The sequence below is a fragment of the Myxine glutinosa genome, chromosome 4 (assembly GCF_964187855.1).
Source record: "Myxine glutinosa chromosome 4, kmMyxGlut1.1, whole genome shotgun sequence".
NCBI classification, from domain to species: domain Eukaryota; kingdom Metazoa; phylum Chordata; class Myxini; order Myxiniformes; family Myxinidae; genus Myxine; species Myxine glutinosa.
The window spans coordinates 173,249,726-173,264,011 of record NC_136264.1 but is presented as its reverse complement, the minus strand read 5'-3'; the positions used below and the strand labels follow the sequence as shown (position 1 = coordinate 173,264,011).

At 47.5% G+C, this 14,286-nt stretch overlaps 1 protein-coding gene across 1 annotated transcript in view; it reads right to left on the bottom strand.

The window, feature by feature from the left end:
- LOC137425496 (protein diaphanous homolog 2) overlaps positions 1 to 14,286 on the bottom strand; it is a 525,447-nt gene that overhangs the window by 262,260 nt on the left and 248,901 nt on the right. The window contains exons 17-20 of the mRNA XM_068113997.2: positions 12,677 to 12,775; positions 12,450 to 12,544; positions 12,249 to 12,350; positions 11,370 to 11,609 (exon numbers count right to left, since the gene is read on the bottom strand). Of these exons, the coding sequence (XP_067970098.2) occupies positions 11,370 to 11,609; positions 12,249 to 12,350; positions 12,450 to 12,544; positions 12,677 to 12,775 (536 nt within the window). The remainder of the gene's footprint in view (positions 1 to 11,369; positions 11,610 to 12,248; positions 12,351 to 12,449; positions 12,545 to 12,676; positions 12,776 to 14,286) is intronic.

Sequence of the window (14,286 nt, the reverse complement as noted above, 5' to 3'; positions counted from 1 at the left end):
ATGGTCGTGCGTATGATGCGCCAGGTGATTTAATAAGCTTGGGGGTCGAGATAGACCCGGATGTTCGTGAGAGGCCAAGAGTGAGGTGTATGGCTGGTCCGGAGGGTATGGAACGAGGGTGCGAGCGAGAGGGTCCGGTGATGGGAGAGGTGCGAGGTGTGAGTGAGCAAGGTTGTGGTGGTATGGAATGGGTAGCGGGTCGCGGAAGTGTGACCCATGCATCGACACCAACAGGGGTAGTTTTTAGAGGGACAGGGGAGGCACGAGAGCCCCTTGGGGGTAATGTATTGTGGGGGCCCGGCCGGTTCGGCCCCGCGCTGACCCCGCAAGGGGCGACGCACGGGGTCCGGCAGGCGGGCAACGACTCACATACGAGGTGGTCCCACAAGGTCCCACTCGCGCCGTATGATGGTGGGTAAGGGTGGCATCCCTGCCACCCTTCCCATGAGATAAGGGGGCAAAGGAGCTATAGTTTAGGGGGTGTATGGCAGTGAAAACTAGCCCGGGTGGGTTAGGATATTGTGTGTAGGGATCTAGCAAAGATGACATTAGGTGACGTTAAGGTTAGTTAGTGACAAGGATACCTGTAGTGGGGACGCAGGTAGATTAGCGTGGTTGATAATGACGAGGGAGCGCAATAGTTTAAAGGGACGACTGGGAAGCGCAAGGTTCAGAGGGGAGTAGTTAGATGAGATGATGCTGTGTGAGAACTGGACAGGTGTGTGGAGCAGTGTATGAGTAGTGAGTGTTGTGGATCAGCGCGAATGCGCTTGGGGGAGAGAAGGGTGTAGGTGGCACCAAGTATGAGAGCACAGGTGTGCAAGTGCAGGTGTGTGGAATACATGGAGTATTGGAATGAGTGGTGTGGAGAGAGTTGGAGTAAGTGGTACGGAGTGGTGTGCATGGTGCGAAGGTGTGGATGGGGGAAGAGTGGACCCCTTTCACGAGTACCACGGGGCGGGTAGTGTAAGTGTTAGGTAGAGGGTATAGGTAAATTGTGGTTGGATATTGGCATTTGTGGTGCGGTTGCAGAATGGTATTGTGGATGGGTGCATTAGTGTTGTGGAAATGGCTGGGCGTGTAGCCTGTTAGTGTGTGTAGTTGGTTTGGGCACTCCACCACTGTGAGGATGTCGGCCAGGTGAGGCCGCAGGTGGGCTCTGGGAGCCGTTAGTGCCAGTGGGTGCCTGAGGATCCCGGGTGTGGATCGGGCAGCCCGTGCCAGAGAGGGCACTGAGGGGGTGAGAGTGCGAGAGGGCCTTCCCCAGTTAGTTAGGTTAGGGTGAGGAGCAGGTAAGCTCGGGTGGCAACTACAGTGGTGGAGGTGTGCAGGTGGGTAGACCTGCTGGGAGAGCTACACGTCGCAGCCCAGAAATTGTGCGAGGGCACCGGGAGATGAATCGGGGGAGTGAGACCCCAAATTGAGAAGCACCACAGTTTGGTCAATGGGAATTGGTTTTTAGAACCCATAGTGTAAGTTGGCCAATGGATTGGCAGGGAAAGACCCCGGGTAATGTAAAGTTGTTAAAGTCATTTAGGAAATAGTTAGGATTGATGAACCTGTCGCACCATACGCAGCCACTTACCTGTGGTGATGATGACTCCACACCTGTGTTCCTTTGTTCTGTGTTTCAGGAAGGGAGAATTGCTGTGTGGATTTGTGAGACGCATCACGACGTGGATGAGACATTGGGGTGATTCCATCTCTCCCTCCTTAGGAGGGACTGATGATGAATTGGTGATGGCAAATTTTGATGTTGAGTTGGAAATGGAAAATTTGATTGGTTAGGAGGGAGAGAAGACGAATTTGGTTTATGGGAGGAACGGGGAAGACAGTAGGGACGTTTGTTGATGTGTAAAGTAGATGTTTATGGGTAGTGTTGTGTTGTGTGGATACAGTAAGGGGTAAGGGAGGGGCAATGTAGGTTACCTGGTGGGGGGGGGGGGGCGTACGGTAGGAACGTACCTGTCTCACCTGGTTCCCATGTGCCCCTAGTGTGCATTACCTAATATTGCGTGCACTTTTGCGCCCTTACCACCTTACTCACTTGTTTTCTTTTGTCTCCCACCTCTGAGGATCTGGCTTTGGGGCGGAGAGAGAGAGGAGAGGGAGGTGCTGGCTCCGCAGTTGTGGGCCTGTACTTTCGCTGCTTGCTGCCTGGATCGATACACCATATGGACCGCAATTTTTGTGGCCGCCCACCATGGACCGCAGTTCTTTTGCGGGCAAGCACCACCCGTGGATGGACCTCTGGGTCAACGTGGCACCTATGCCATACAGGTGAACCACTTATAGTTGGCCCCCCTGACGGCCACAATTTAGAAATGGACGCGGTTGGCGCCTTTCTTTATTCCTAAAGAAGCCAGAAGGCCAAGAGAAGGCAAGACCAGCGGCAGAACATCGGCCGGCTGCAACACCACCGGTGACTATGAACACTTTATTGGTGCACCGGATGGTGCTGACTGTGTGTAGGGGGTGGTGCTTTTGGTGCTTGGATGGGGTGCTCTGCACATTATTAAAGGCCGTAGGGCCACAGGGCACTCGTGGGTTGGTGTATCGATGCTGGCATGCATGCTCTCTCTCTATGCATAACATCTGCATGTGTTCCTCAAAGTACAGGTCCTGGATCGTAGTGTAAATATCAGTGTAGTCTTGTATAAATGATGCTCCCTACCGGCTGTATGTTTAGTTTGAGGATTCTTTCCGCGATTCGGTTATCCTGTGGGTGTGTTTCTGTGAGGAGAAGGGTGCAACGTCGCAGGGGGACATATTTACTCATTTGTGAACATCTGTAAAACTGTCGCACTCAGGGTTGAGTTAATAGTAGAGGGAACTACATCTGAGTGCCACACTAAAGTAAGTAAAAATTTATCGGGTCGGGTCGCCCCGAGGTAGAGAAGGGTGCAATGTTGCGGATATGAGATTGGCACCCATCCATATCCGCTTGTAAATATTCCCCTATTTCTTCAGTACTTCCCAACTATCCCCAATTCCCCATTCCCTAGTCCCATTTTCTGTAAACAACACTCTGTAGACCCGACCTTCCCCTATTTCCCCCATTAAATGTCGCATCCAGGTCCACCGCATCTCACGTAGACAACTATAGGACATCTTGCTAGTTATTCTTAGTCTATGTCAGTTAAGGACTCGTTTCCATTAATTCTGACTCTTCGTTGCACCAGAATGTGATTGTATGGCACCGTTAGGAAGTTTAGGACCTCCCAATACCTCACCGCAGCTCTTCCTCATGGTTCAGCAACAACAACAACAACAACAGTAACAACAACGGCGGCGGCGCGGGGAGTGCGCGTCCTCACTCCGGCTTGGTTAGCCGCCATCGAACATGTGCTCGACGGGGTTACCACGTAGGGGCTCGCTGTCAGCTCCTCGTCAAGGGCGGAGCCCGGTAACCCCCCGCACCCAATAGAAGCGGCTGACCGATCCCATCTGGGGCGGGGCCAACGAGCCGAGGGCGTGTCACTCCCCGCTAAGCATGCGCAGGAAGAGGGAGGTGACGTCAGATGCGCGCTGGACTTGAAGGAAGAGAGACGCCACCTCCGAGCGCTGCAATACCTCCCCGCATCTCTGGACTGGACCGTGCTTGAGTCTGCCCCTGAGCCAAGGTGCACCTTGTGCTATCGACTGCCTGTCCTTCCCTGCCATCAATCCCTGTGTAAGTCAGTCTTGTTCCGTTTGTCTGTGGTCTGTCTGGGATGGATAAGATTGTGTCTAAGTGCCTATCTCTTCTGTGCTTTACCTCTTACCTTGTAATCTACCCCTTTTCTGCACCACCAATTATATCCTCCTCCGGAGGTCTTGAGAACTGTACCCCTTGTGTCGTTTCATTTATCCCAGCCGTTGTGTCCTTTCCTTCATTGATTTAGCATAGCGCGATTTGGTCAACGTCGGGTGGAATCGGGTAAACTGTGCGAACACGGCGGCCATTCCGCTCGGCCCATCATAACATCTTAATCCGCGTGTCCGTAACAATATTTTCCTTCAGTCCATCCATACTTTCCGCAATCAACACCAGATCATCTGCATACAACAACTCCCACGGTAAACCTTCCTTTACGTTCTGAGCCAGCACCTCCATCACAGCTACAAATAGAATTGGACTTAGTACCGACCCCTGATGCACTTCCACCTTCACCTCAAACTCACCACTGTTCCCGTCCTTCGTCCTTACAGCTGTGCGCGCTCTTTTGTACATTGCCATCACTGCTCTGATCAACCATTCCTCCACTCCGAAACTTCCTCAATGCCCATGTCAATACTTTGCGTGGAACCCTATCGAATGCTTTCTCCAGATCAACAAACCCAAGAAACAACTTCTTCCTCTTCTCCATGTACTTCTCCTGCAACTGCCTCACAATGAAAAGTGCGTCTGTCGTTCCTCTTCCTTTTTTTTTTCTTTTTTTTTGGTATACAGAGTCGAGGCTCGTGAAAGAGCTAACATTTATCAAACAAACAAATCAAACAAACAAGCAAACAAACAAAGTATATAAAAAGGGGAGCGGTCGACAAGATGGGGAGAGAAGTGGAGGAAGCACACAAACACAACATTTGAGAGCAGGGACATCGGGAGATGTTTTTGGAGGGAGAGGGCCTGGGGGGAGGCAGGATAGGTATAAAACGCAAGGACACCAAGGACTTCCAGGAAATAAGTCAAAAGTCACCTCAAAAAAGTGGATTTGGGGTGAAATTAGCGGGGGTAGAAAAGATCAAGGTTTTGGATTGGGGAAGATAAGAGATGGTGGTGAACAGCCGTTTTAAAGACCTGGAGGGAGGAGTGGGATTGAAGAGAGTGAGGGAGTTTGTTCCAGAGGCGGGAGAAAAGAGGAATGAAGGAGTGAAGGTGAGCAGAGATTCTTTATTTTGGCAGTTTAACCATTAGAGGGTGGCAGGCATATCTTGTGCGACTTGCAGGAATATTTGGGGGACAGAGCCCAGAGAGAGCTGGGGGAGCAAGACTGGAGAGGAGTCGGTAGAAGACGGAAAGACCACCAACATGCCTGCGGTGATTAAGTGAAAGGCCCTCGGAGATAGCGTCATCACGGGAGATTCCAATGATTCTCAACGCTTTGGTTTCAACAGCGTGAAGACGAGCTAGGTGTGAGGCAGGAGCACCAGCCCAGAGGGGAGAGCAGTACTCCATTGAGCTGTGGATGAAAGCCTTGTATGTGGTGAGGAGCTCAGGTGTGCCAAGGAAGGACTTCGCACGACGGAGGATGCCCAGTCGGCGACTGGCTTTGGAGGCCAGCTTGGAAATGTGGTTTTCCCAGGAAAGATCATGGCAGATAGTGAGACCCAAAAGCTTGAAGGACAGAACTTCTTGGAGAGGATTATTCAGAAAGTAGATGGGAGGGTTGTCCAGTCGGTCTTTTCGGAGAGACATCGTAAGAGTGTGAGATTTGTCAGGATTGAAAGACATGTTCCACTTGTTTGCCCAGTCTGTGATTTTGTCCAGGTCTGCAGAGAGTGAGGAGGCTGCAGACTGCCGATCTGAGGGATGAGGATTGGAGCGACAGAGAGTGGAGTCATCAGCAAAGAGATAGAGAGGATTTTCAAGAGAGTCAGAGAGATCATTGATGAAGACCAGAAAGAGCACAGGGCCCAGAACACTGCCTTGGGGAACTCCAGCCTGAACAGGAAGAGGAGATGAGAGAAACCCATTCAGGGCCACACGTTGACGACGACTAGAGAGGAAGTCCGCCAGCCATGCGTGGAGATTTCCATGGATACCAAAGGAGGAGAGTTTGGTGAGCAGCGCGGGGTGCCAGACCGTATCGAAGGCACGTGATATGTCGAGGGAGACAGCTTTTATTTCCTGTTTGGCATTGAGGACCTCCATCCATTGTTGAGACAGCAGAAGCAGCATGTCCAGAGTAGAGTGACCTGGTCTGAAACCAAATTGATGATCAGAGATCAAGCCATTGGAGAAGAGGAAAGATTTCATATCTGAAGCAATGATGGATTCCATGACTTTGCTGATAATTGGGAGAAGGCTGATTGGTCTGTAGTTGCTAGGATCTGTTTTTGAACCTTTTTGTGCAAAGCGGTGATGTTGGCTGATTTCCAAGCAGATGGCAGTTGACCTTGAGCAAAGGAGAGGGTGAAGAGAACAGAGAGAGGGAGTGCAAGAGCGGAAGAACATGATTTTAGGACCCGTGGGCTGATTCCGTCAGGTCAAGTTGCAGAATCAGAGTCGAGGGTTGACAGAAACTTTTCGACCTTGTCAGGAGGAAAGGACACGGAGTCCAGGAGCAGCTGGGTATGAATGGGTATGGTGGGTACAGAGAGGGATGGGTTTGGGACACAAGATTTAGAGGCAAACACAGAGTTGAGGCATTCAGCTTTTTCACGTGCGGAGTCAGCTGTGTCGCCGTTTGAGGTAAGGGAGGGGATGGAGGGGGAACAAACACCAGAAACAGATTTGACCAGATGCCACCAGGATTTGGAAGAGGGAGACAGATACGAGAGTTCGGTCTTGAGAACGGAGAGATATTGTTTCCTGGCTCTCCTGAGGGTGGACACACACATGTTTCGGGCTTTGTGAAAGGAAATGAGATTTCCTTCCGTTGGATTTGCTTTCCAGGAGACGAAGGCAAGTTGTTTCTGGGCAACAGCCTCACCACAAGATTCCGTGTACCATGGATAGGAGGAAGGGTATGACAACTGAAGACGAGATGGGATAAATCTGTGCATGAGAGAGAGCAATTTACTTTGGAAGAATTCCCAGGATGAGTTGATGTCAGAGGTGGTAGAGATGGGAGACCAGTCCAGATGATTGATGGCTGCTTGAAGACCGTGCCAGTTGGCCTGAGTGAAATGCCAGACTCGTCGATGCTGAGCAGGCTCCCTGAGAATGGTCAGGGAGATGTCCACTTTAACAAGGACATGATCAGATGATCCGATTGGAGCAGAAGAAGAGCAGCAGACATTTTCAGGGAAGTTAGTCATAACCAAGTCCAGAAGAGAAGATGCTCCGTTGACTGAGATCCGGGTCGGGAAATTGACAGATTGTGTCAGTCCCAGTGAGTCGCAGAAGTCCTTTGATGAGGAGCCATGGCTGGTGAGAGAGGTACCCACACCCAGCCAACTGGCATGGTGACAATCGAAATCACCACATATGAGGAAGAGAGAGTTGGGATGAGTAGATAGAAGTTGGTCCATATTATCAGACAGCGAGATGTAGATAGAGTCATCACTGTTTGGTGGACGGTACAACACACATATGAACAAGAGGTGGGAGCGAAGGGGAAGCCATAGCCAGAGGTATTCCTGGGGGTGAGGTGGAGAGAGTGCAGTGCAGGGCGAGTGAGGAAGAGAGTTTTTTTATAAAGATAGCAACCCCACTTCCAGGACGAGGCTCAGGTCTATCATACCGGAGGAGGGAGTAACCCGGGAGAGATACTAAAGAATCAGAGATATCATGAAGGAGGAAAGTTTCTGTTAAGCAGATCACGTCTGGTTTGACAGAAGCAACCTGTATGGAGAGATCAGTTAAGTTTGAACGAAGGCCCCGGATGTTTGAGGTCCATACCGTTAATGAAGAGGAAGGGGGAGCATCGGATGCAGAACAGGGGGGAGGAGGGGTAGGGTAAGATGTGGAAGAGGTGGAAGAGGTAGGGAGAGCTGTTGAAGGTGTGTCAGAGATTTCAGAATAGCTCGGAGAAAGGGAAGGATGGGGCGGACAAAAGGTTTGATGGTGATTGGGTGAGGCACAATGAGGTGTTATTTGAGGAGGGGGAAGAGCGAGGCAGAAGGTTGGGGGAGATGGAGGTGAGAGTTGGAAGGGGGAAGAAGCGGGGAGGACGCTTTGAGGAGGGGGAGTGAGAGGAGGGAAATTGAGAAGAAATGAGGGTGGGGAGAATTGAAGGGTAGGGGCGAGGGGGGAGTTTGGGAGGGAAGGGACAAGGGGAGGGATTTGAAAGGGATGGGATATGGGGGAGATTTGTAGGGGAGGGGTGAGGGAGGAGTCTAGGAGGGGAGGGGCGAGGGGGAGTCTTGGAAGGGAGGGGTGAGGGGGTAGTTTAGGAGGGAGCGGGAAAGGGGGGAGATTTGAAAGGGATGGGTGATGGGGAGGATTAGGAGGGGAGGGGAAAGGGGGAAGATTTGAAAGGGATGGGTGATGGGGAAGATTTGGAGGGGAGGGTTGATGGGGAAGATTTGGAGGGGGTAGGGGTTATGGGGAAGATTTGGAGCGGAGGGGTGAGATTGGATTTTAGAAAGTGTACGATTAATGGAAAACAAACATTCCTGGCATAAATCCAAACTGCATTTCGTCGATCTTCACTTTCTTCCTTATCCTCCTCTCCAACACCCTTTCCAATACCTTCATTCCATGCTCAAATAACTTTATCGCTCAGTACGAGCCACACTCTAGAGGGTCACCTTTCCCCTTGTATGGAGGGACAAGGGTACTCAGTTCCCAATCCACTAGAATGCGGCCTTCTTTCACCACCAGATTACAGATCTCTGTCATTCTCTTCACACCCCAATTTCCTGCTGCCTTCAACATATCTCCCACAACTCCCGTCGGCCCTCCCGCTTTTCTACTCTTCATTGCTTTTATCGCTTCCTCAACTTCCTTCTCGGTTATCTTCTCTGCAGGTCCTAAGACTGGGTTACTCTCTATGTTGCCATCCCATTCATTCTCTGTATTCAACAGCATTTCCATATATCTTTTCCATCTTCCTTTAATTCCATCTGGGTCCACAACGATTTGTCCCACTTCATCCTTCAAGCAACTCACCCCCATCACATCACACCTCTCTTTCGCTATCTGCTTTGCAATCCTGAATACTGCTCTCTGACCCTCTTCCGAATCCAAGTGTTCTCCGAACATTTTCCTCAAAGGCAAATAATTACATAAAAATAATAAAATCTCTTATCCACATCCGGATGTTCACCAAAATCGAAACAATTCGTCCATGCCGCATACTCAACCTCTCCACCAAATTTTATCTGATTATGTACATAACTTTTTGAGACATCCTCCTCACAGACAGACAGACAGAGTTAGCATACTGAACGGATCAGGATGGAACAGACAATAACAGGACGCAAAACATGCATGCATGGAGAAGGACACTCCAAGGAGGAATAAATGGAAAAATTAGGAGGGATTTGAGTGTGGTTAACTCGGGTAAAAAAAAAAAAAAGTATGGTTTTGGATTGGTTACAATCTGAGATGGTGGTGAACAGCGGTCTTGAAGGCCTCAAAAGAAGAATTCTACCTTCGGTGGCAGAGGTAACTCGGAAATGAGTAGAGTAAGAAAATAAATGTTTTTATGGAATAAATTGGGACAAGATGAAATAAGACTATAGAGGCAAAAAAAAAAATTACGATTTTAAAATGACAAAGAAAAAAGGTAAATTTGCAAAAGTTGTAAAATAAATACAAAAAGGTAAATGAACAGAGGGGTTGGGAAAAAAAAAAAACGAGCATTCAAAACTACAAAGAACAAATGAAAATACTGGAAAAGAGTTAGCCATGTCTTTTAGCCTGGTGTTGGCTTCGCAGTTAGGGTGCCGGCTTGGGATCCTAGGATCCTGAGTTCGAATCCCGATCGATCGCTGAATTAACGCCAGGGGGGTTGACTCAGCCTGTCATCCTTCTGAGGTCAGAAAATTAAGTACCAGCTTGCTGGGATGAATAATCACGGTGTGTACCCCGGTTTAGAATAGGTACACCGTATCCCTGCGCATCGTAAGAGCGTGACCAAGGGTTGGCGTCAGGAAGGGCATCCGGCCATAAAAACATTGCCTCAAACAGGGAACCATGATTGTCATGGGGCCCGCAAGGCTAACCCCCGCTCTAGCGGGGAAAATGGCCATAAAACGATCATTCATTCATTCATTCAGTTCGTCATGTCTTTCATTTTTACCTCCGCCAGCAAAGGTGGATGGAGGTTGTTTTCACCCCTGTCTGTCTGTGAACAGGATATCTCAAAAAGTTGTCGACAAATTTGGACAAAATGTGGTGGTGGTGGTGTGTGACAAGGAAGAAGTGTTTCAATTTTGGTGAAGATTTGAATCCGCCGGATCTGGATCAGAGATTTTTTAAAGTGATTCTTCACCATTGAGCGATATGGCTAAAACCAATATTTATCACGATATCTCAAAAAGTTTTGTCCGAATCCGTCCGTAACTTGGTGGACAGATTGTGTGTGAAAAGAAGGAATCAATTTGATTTTGGTAAAGATCTGAATAGAGATCAGGATAGGATGATTTTTTTTTTTAACAAGTGATTCTTCACCATTGAGTGATAGGGCCAAAAATGATACATATCATATTACAAAAGTTGGAGACGACTAATGACAAAACTATGCGGAAGAATTTGTTAGATGACAAGAACAAGCTGATTAGATTTTGGTTCAGGTCCGAATCCAGATTCGGCCTATCAGTGGGATACAAAACATAAACGGTTCAGCCTGGCGGAGGTGTGCTTGCCCTCCACTGAGTGCCATTCTAGTTCTGTTTACAATCACATACTATTCAATTTAAATGCTTGTTTGAACGTTTCTGTTTGTAAAAATAGCCACATTTGCTTCATTAAATGATAGCAAGAATATATTTTGGACGAAATACCAGCCCAAAGCTATGTGAATAATACTGTATGTGGTGACATGATGGAATAAGCAAGGTAAGGTAAGATATTTGGATATGGGGAAGATGTATTTTAGATATTCCATAAAATGAGGACATCATAATGAAAGAGGAGGATAATGCATTGATGAGAGGGGGTTGTATAAGGCATTGGGGAGGGGAATTTAGGAAAGGTTCTGATGAAAAGCTGAGGGTGCTACAATGAAAATGGAGATGATTGAAGGGGAAGGGTTAAGGGGAATAAGTGGGTGGGGTTTGGAGTTGCGCTGTTACAAAGAAGCAGGGAAGGGGGCGGGGGGAGATGGAGCACAAAAAATGAGGTGGGTCCACAAAGGAGTTGGTGGCCCGAAAGAAGGAGGCAGGGCACCGACCGCGGTAAAAAAGGAAGAAGAGCGGCACATTGATACAGAAAATGGGAGAGAGCAAAAAAAAAAAAAAAAAAAAGGAGGTGGGCCAACATGAAGGAAAAGGTGGAGGTGATACCCTAAAGAGGGTGGTGGCCATCATAATGACACGAGCAGTGAAGGTGGGGGTAGGCTTTCAGGTCTGGCCTGAATAAGGTCGGCTTTACCAGACTAAATGTGACAATGGAACCCGAGGGAATGCAGCAGCAGGACTGGGTTATACACGGAGACAGGAATGACAAGCAAGCACAGGGTAGGAAAGATGAAAAACTTAAGAAGTCGTGGAGAAGATAATCATAAAGAAGATGACATAATATGGTGACAACAAGCTAATGCAAATGTGCATAAAACCTTGCACAGGAAGCTGATGTTGAACGCAAAGGTCTGGGCATTCCTTGAGCCAGCATTCATGTAGTTCCCGATGAGCAAGACTATTTCAAGGAGTTCACTGAAGTGTTGGCTTTTCTGCAATTCCTCACATGCTGCAGTCACTGCTACGATGTCAGGTTTCACGGATGCCACCTGCTCCTCAAACTGGAGTTTGAAGAGTATGGCATTGAGTCGTGTTCTCAACCTGGGCACGGAACCCATCTGCACAATGAGAGGGGAAACTTTCATCCCAAGCGCTGTCCGGGAACATATCGTGGCTCACATATCTTGAACATTGGAATAACATCCTTTGGGTTTGTTTTTTTATCTTCATATGCATTCATCTTTAACGAGGTTACTGAGTAAGTGAAAAATTAAGCGAAATGTTCAGCTTTAACCATTTGAGTACAGATGACGTCTCCAGCGCCGCAACCCACTTATATCGGTTAGGGCAGTAATTTAGAATTTGGCCAGGTGACTCGCATAGAGTGACCTACTCTTTTTGAAAGGCACTGTGGGATATTTACCGCAGTCCAGAAAAAAACCTCTCCAGCGAATGGATACCACGGCTTAATGTCGCTCCCAATCCGAAAGAGGCAAACACATTTATGCCGTTGCCCTGCTTGTGAATCAGCATGGTGACATTTTATTGTGGAGTTGGGAATAAAACCCACATTATGAACCTCGAATGTGAATATCCCAACGGCTGAGTTTACCCTGCCAGCCTTTAGTCATTACCTATGCATCCTACACTCAGCATCCTTTCCCAAACCTTAAGTCCCTGTCATCTCAGTACGGAGTGTGCAAAATGTTGAATTAATAAAGGAATAATGTCACACTTTGATCATAAAAAGCACATACCACGACACCAAACTGCTCAGCTTCACCGAGCTCTTTGTATTCTTCTTTAAGTGTTGCCAAGGCTTCCAGCTGGTCAGTTTCAGGCATCTGCCTTATTAGGTTCTGTTGGAAGAAAGAGACATGGAGTTTCATTTGCTCGTTCGCTCTTCACAAGCATGCACATCTCTCTAGGCATCTGTGGAACACGTGCAGAGTTCTTACCTGCATGACAGATTCAGTCAGCTTTTTCTCATTTACTTCCAAGATTGCATTCTTTACATCCTCGTAGGACATCCTTAGAGTACCGAGGAAAATAGCTGGAAAGAAACAATGGAGGCAAATTGGGTTCCCAAAATGCGCATAGATGTTTGTACGCAGTAAGAGCTCGTGCAATTTCCCTTTTCCCATTTCATACCAGCTTGGATAATTCACAAATGTGATCCACTTACAAAGGTTTTGTCCGGATTTTGAGTCCAACACCTTCAAATCTTTAGATTTTTTCTTCGTGGATTGTTTCTCACCAGCTCTTTCTGGCTGATTCTTCATCACTGAAAAACAAGAATAATCATTGTTGTTTAAATAACGTGATGCATGATGAAAGCTTGTCAAAATTTGACCTGTTACAATCCAAAACGATGACCAATTATTTCATTCATGTATTCATAAAAATTAATAAGAATTCATTAAAAATTCATGCAGGAAATATTAATTAAAAAATAAAAACTACAATTATAGTTTTCAAATTAAGAAGTTTATATGATTCATTGGCTCTGTCAACAATCAATACCATACATCTTAAATATATACTGCAATGGAAGAATCATCTACCATATAAAAGTGTGTGTGTGTGTGTGTGTGTGTGTATGTGTATCAGTGTGTGTGTGTATATATACGTGTATCAGTGTGTGTGTGTGTGTGTGTGTGTGTGTGTATGTGTGTGTGTGTGTGTGTGTGTGTGTGTATCAGTGTGTGTGTGTATATATACGTGTATCAGTGTGTGTGTGTGTGTGTATATGTGTGTATGTGTGTATGTGTGTGTGTGTGTGTGTGTGTGTGTGTGTGTGTGTGTGTGTGTGTGTGTGTGTGTGTGTGTGTGTGTGTGTGTATCCCTTCATAAGGCTCGGTTTTAAAGGCTTTGAGTCGTGCTTTAGGAGGGATTTGAATGGGGGGATTTAAGGGGCAATCTTTGAACACGACTGTGTATCCACAGGTTAAAAGACCTAAAAGACTGAGGACCCAAAAGACCCCAAGGACCCAGAAGACCATAAAGATCCAAAATATCCGAGACCCAAAATACCCTGTAGACTGTTAAAGACACAAAAGATAATGAAGACCCAGAAGACCCCAAGGACCCAGAAGACCCCAAAGACTCTGAAGACCCAATGGACCCCAAACACCCAATGGACCCCAAACACCCAATGGACCCCAAATAACCAATGGACCCCAAAGACCCAATGGAACCCAAAGACCCAATGGACCCCAAAGACCCAATGGACCCCAAAGACCCAATGGACCCCAAAGACCCAATGGACCCCAAACACCCAAAATACCCCAAAGATACAAAATATGCTTAAGACCGAAAATACTGAAAAGACCCGAGAGACCCAATGGACCCCAAAGACCGAAAATACCCAAAATTTTTGGTAAGACCAAAAGACCCAAAAGACCACATGCCCCAAAATAACTCAAGGACCCAGAAGACCCAATAGACCCCAAACACCCAAAATATCCAAAGACCAAAAATACCATGTAGACTTAAGACACAAAAGACCATGAAGACTCAGAAGTCCCCAAGCACCCAAAATACTTGGGACAAGGACTCCCAAGACTCCAAAGACCCAAAACACAGAAAAGTCATTGAAGACCCAATTGACCCCAAACACCCAAAATACCCCAAAGACGCAAAAGACACTGAAGACCCCAAATTCCACAAAGACCCATAAAGACCCAAAAGACCCATAAAGACCCAAAATACCCCAAAGACCAAAAATACACCAAATACCCTTAAAGACCCAAAAGACAATGAAGACGTAAAAGACCCCCCAAGACCCTTAAAGAC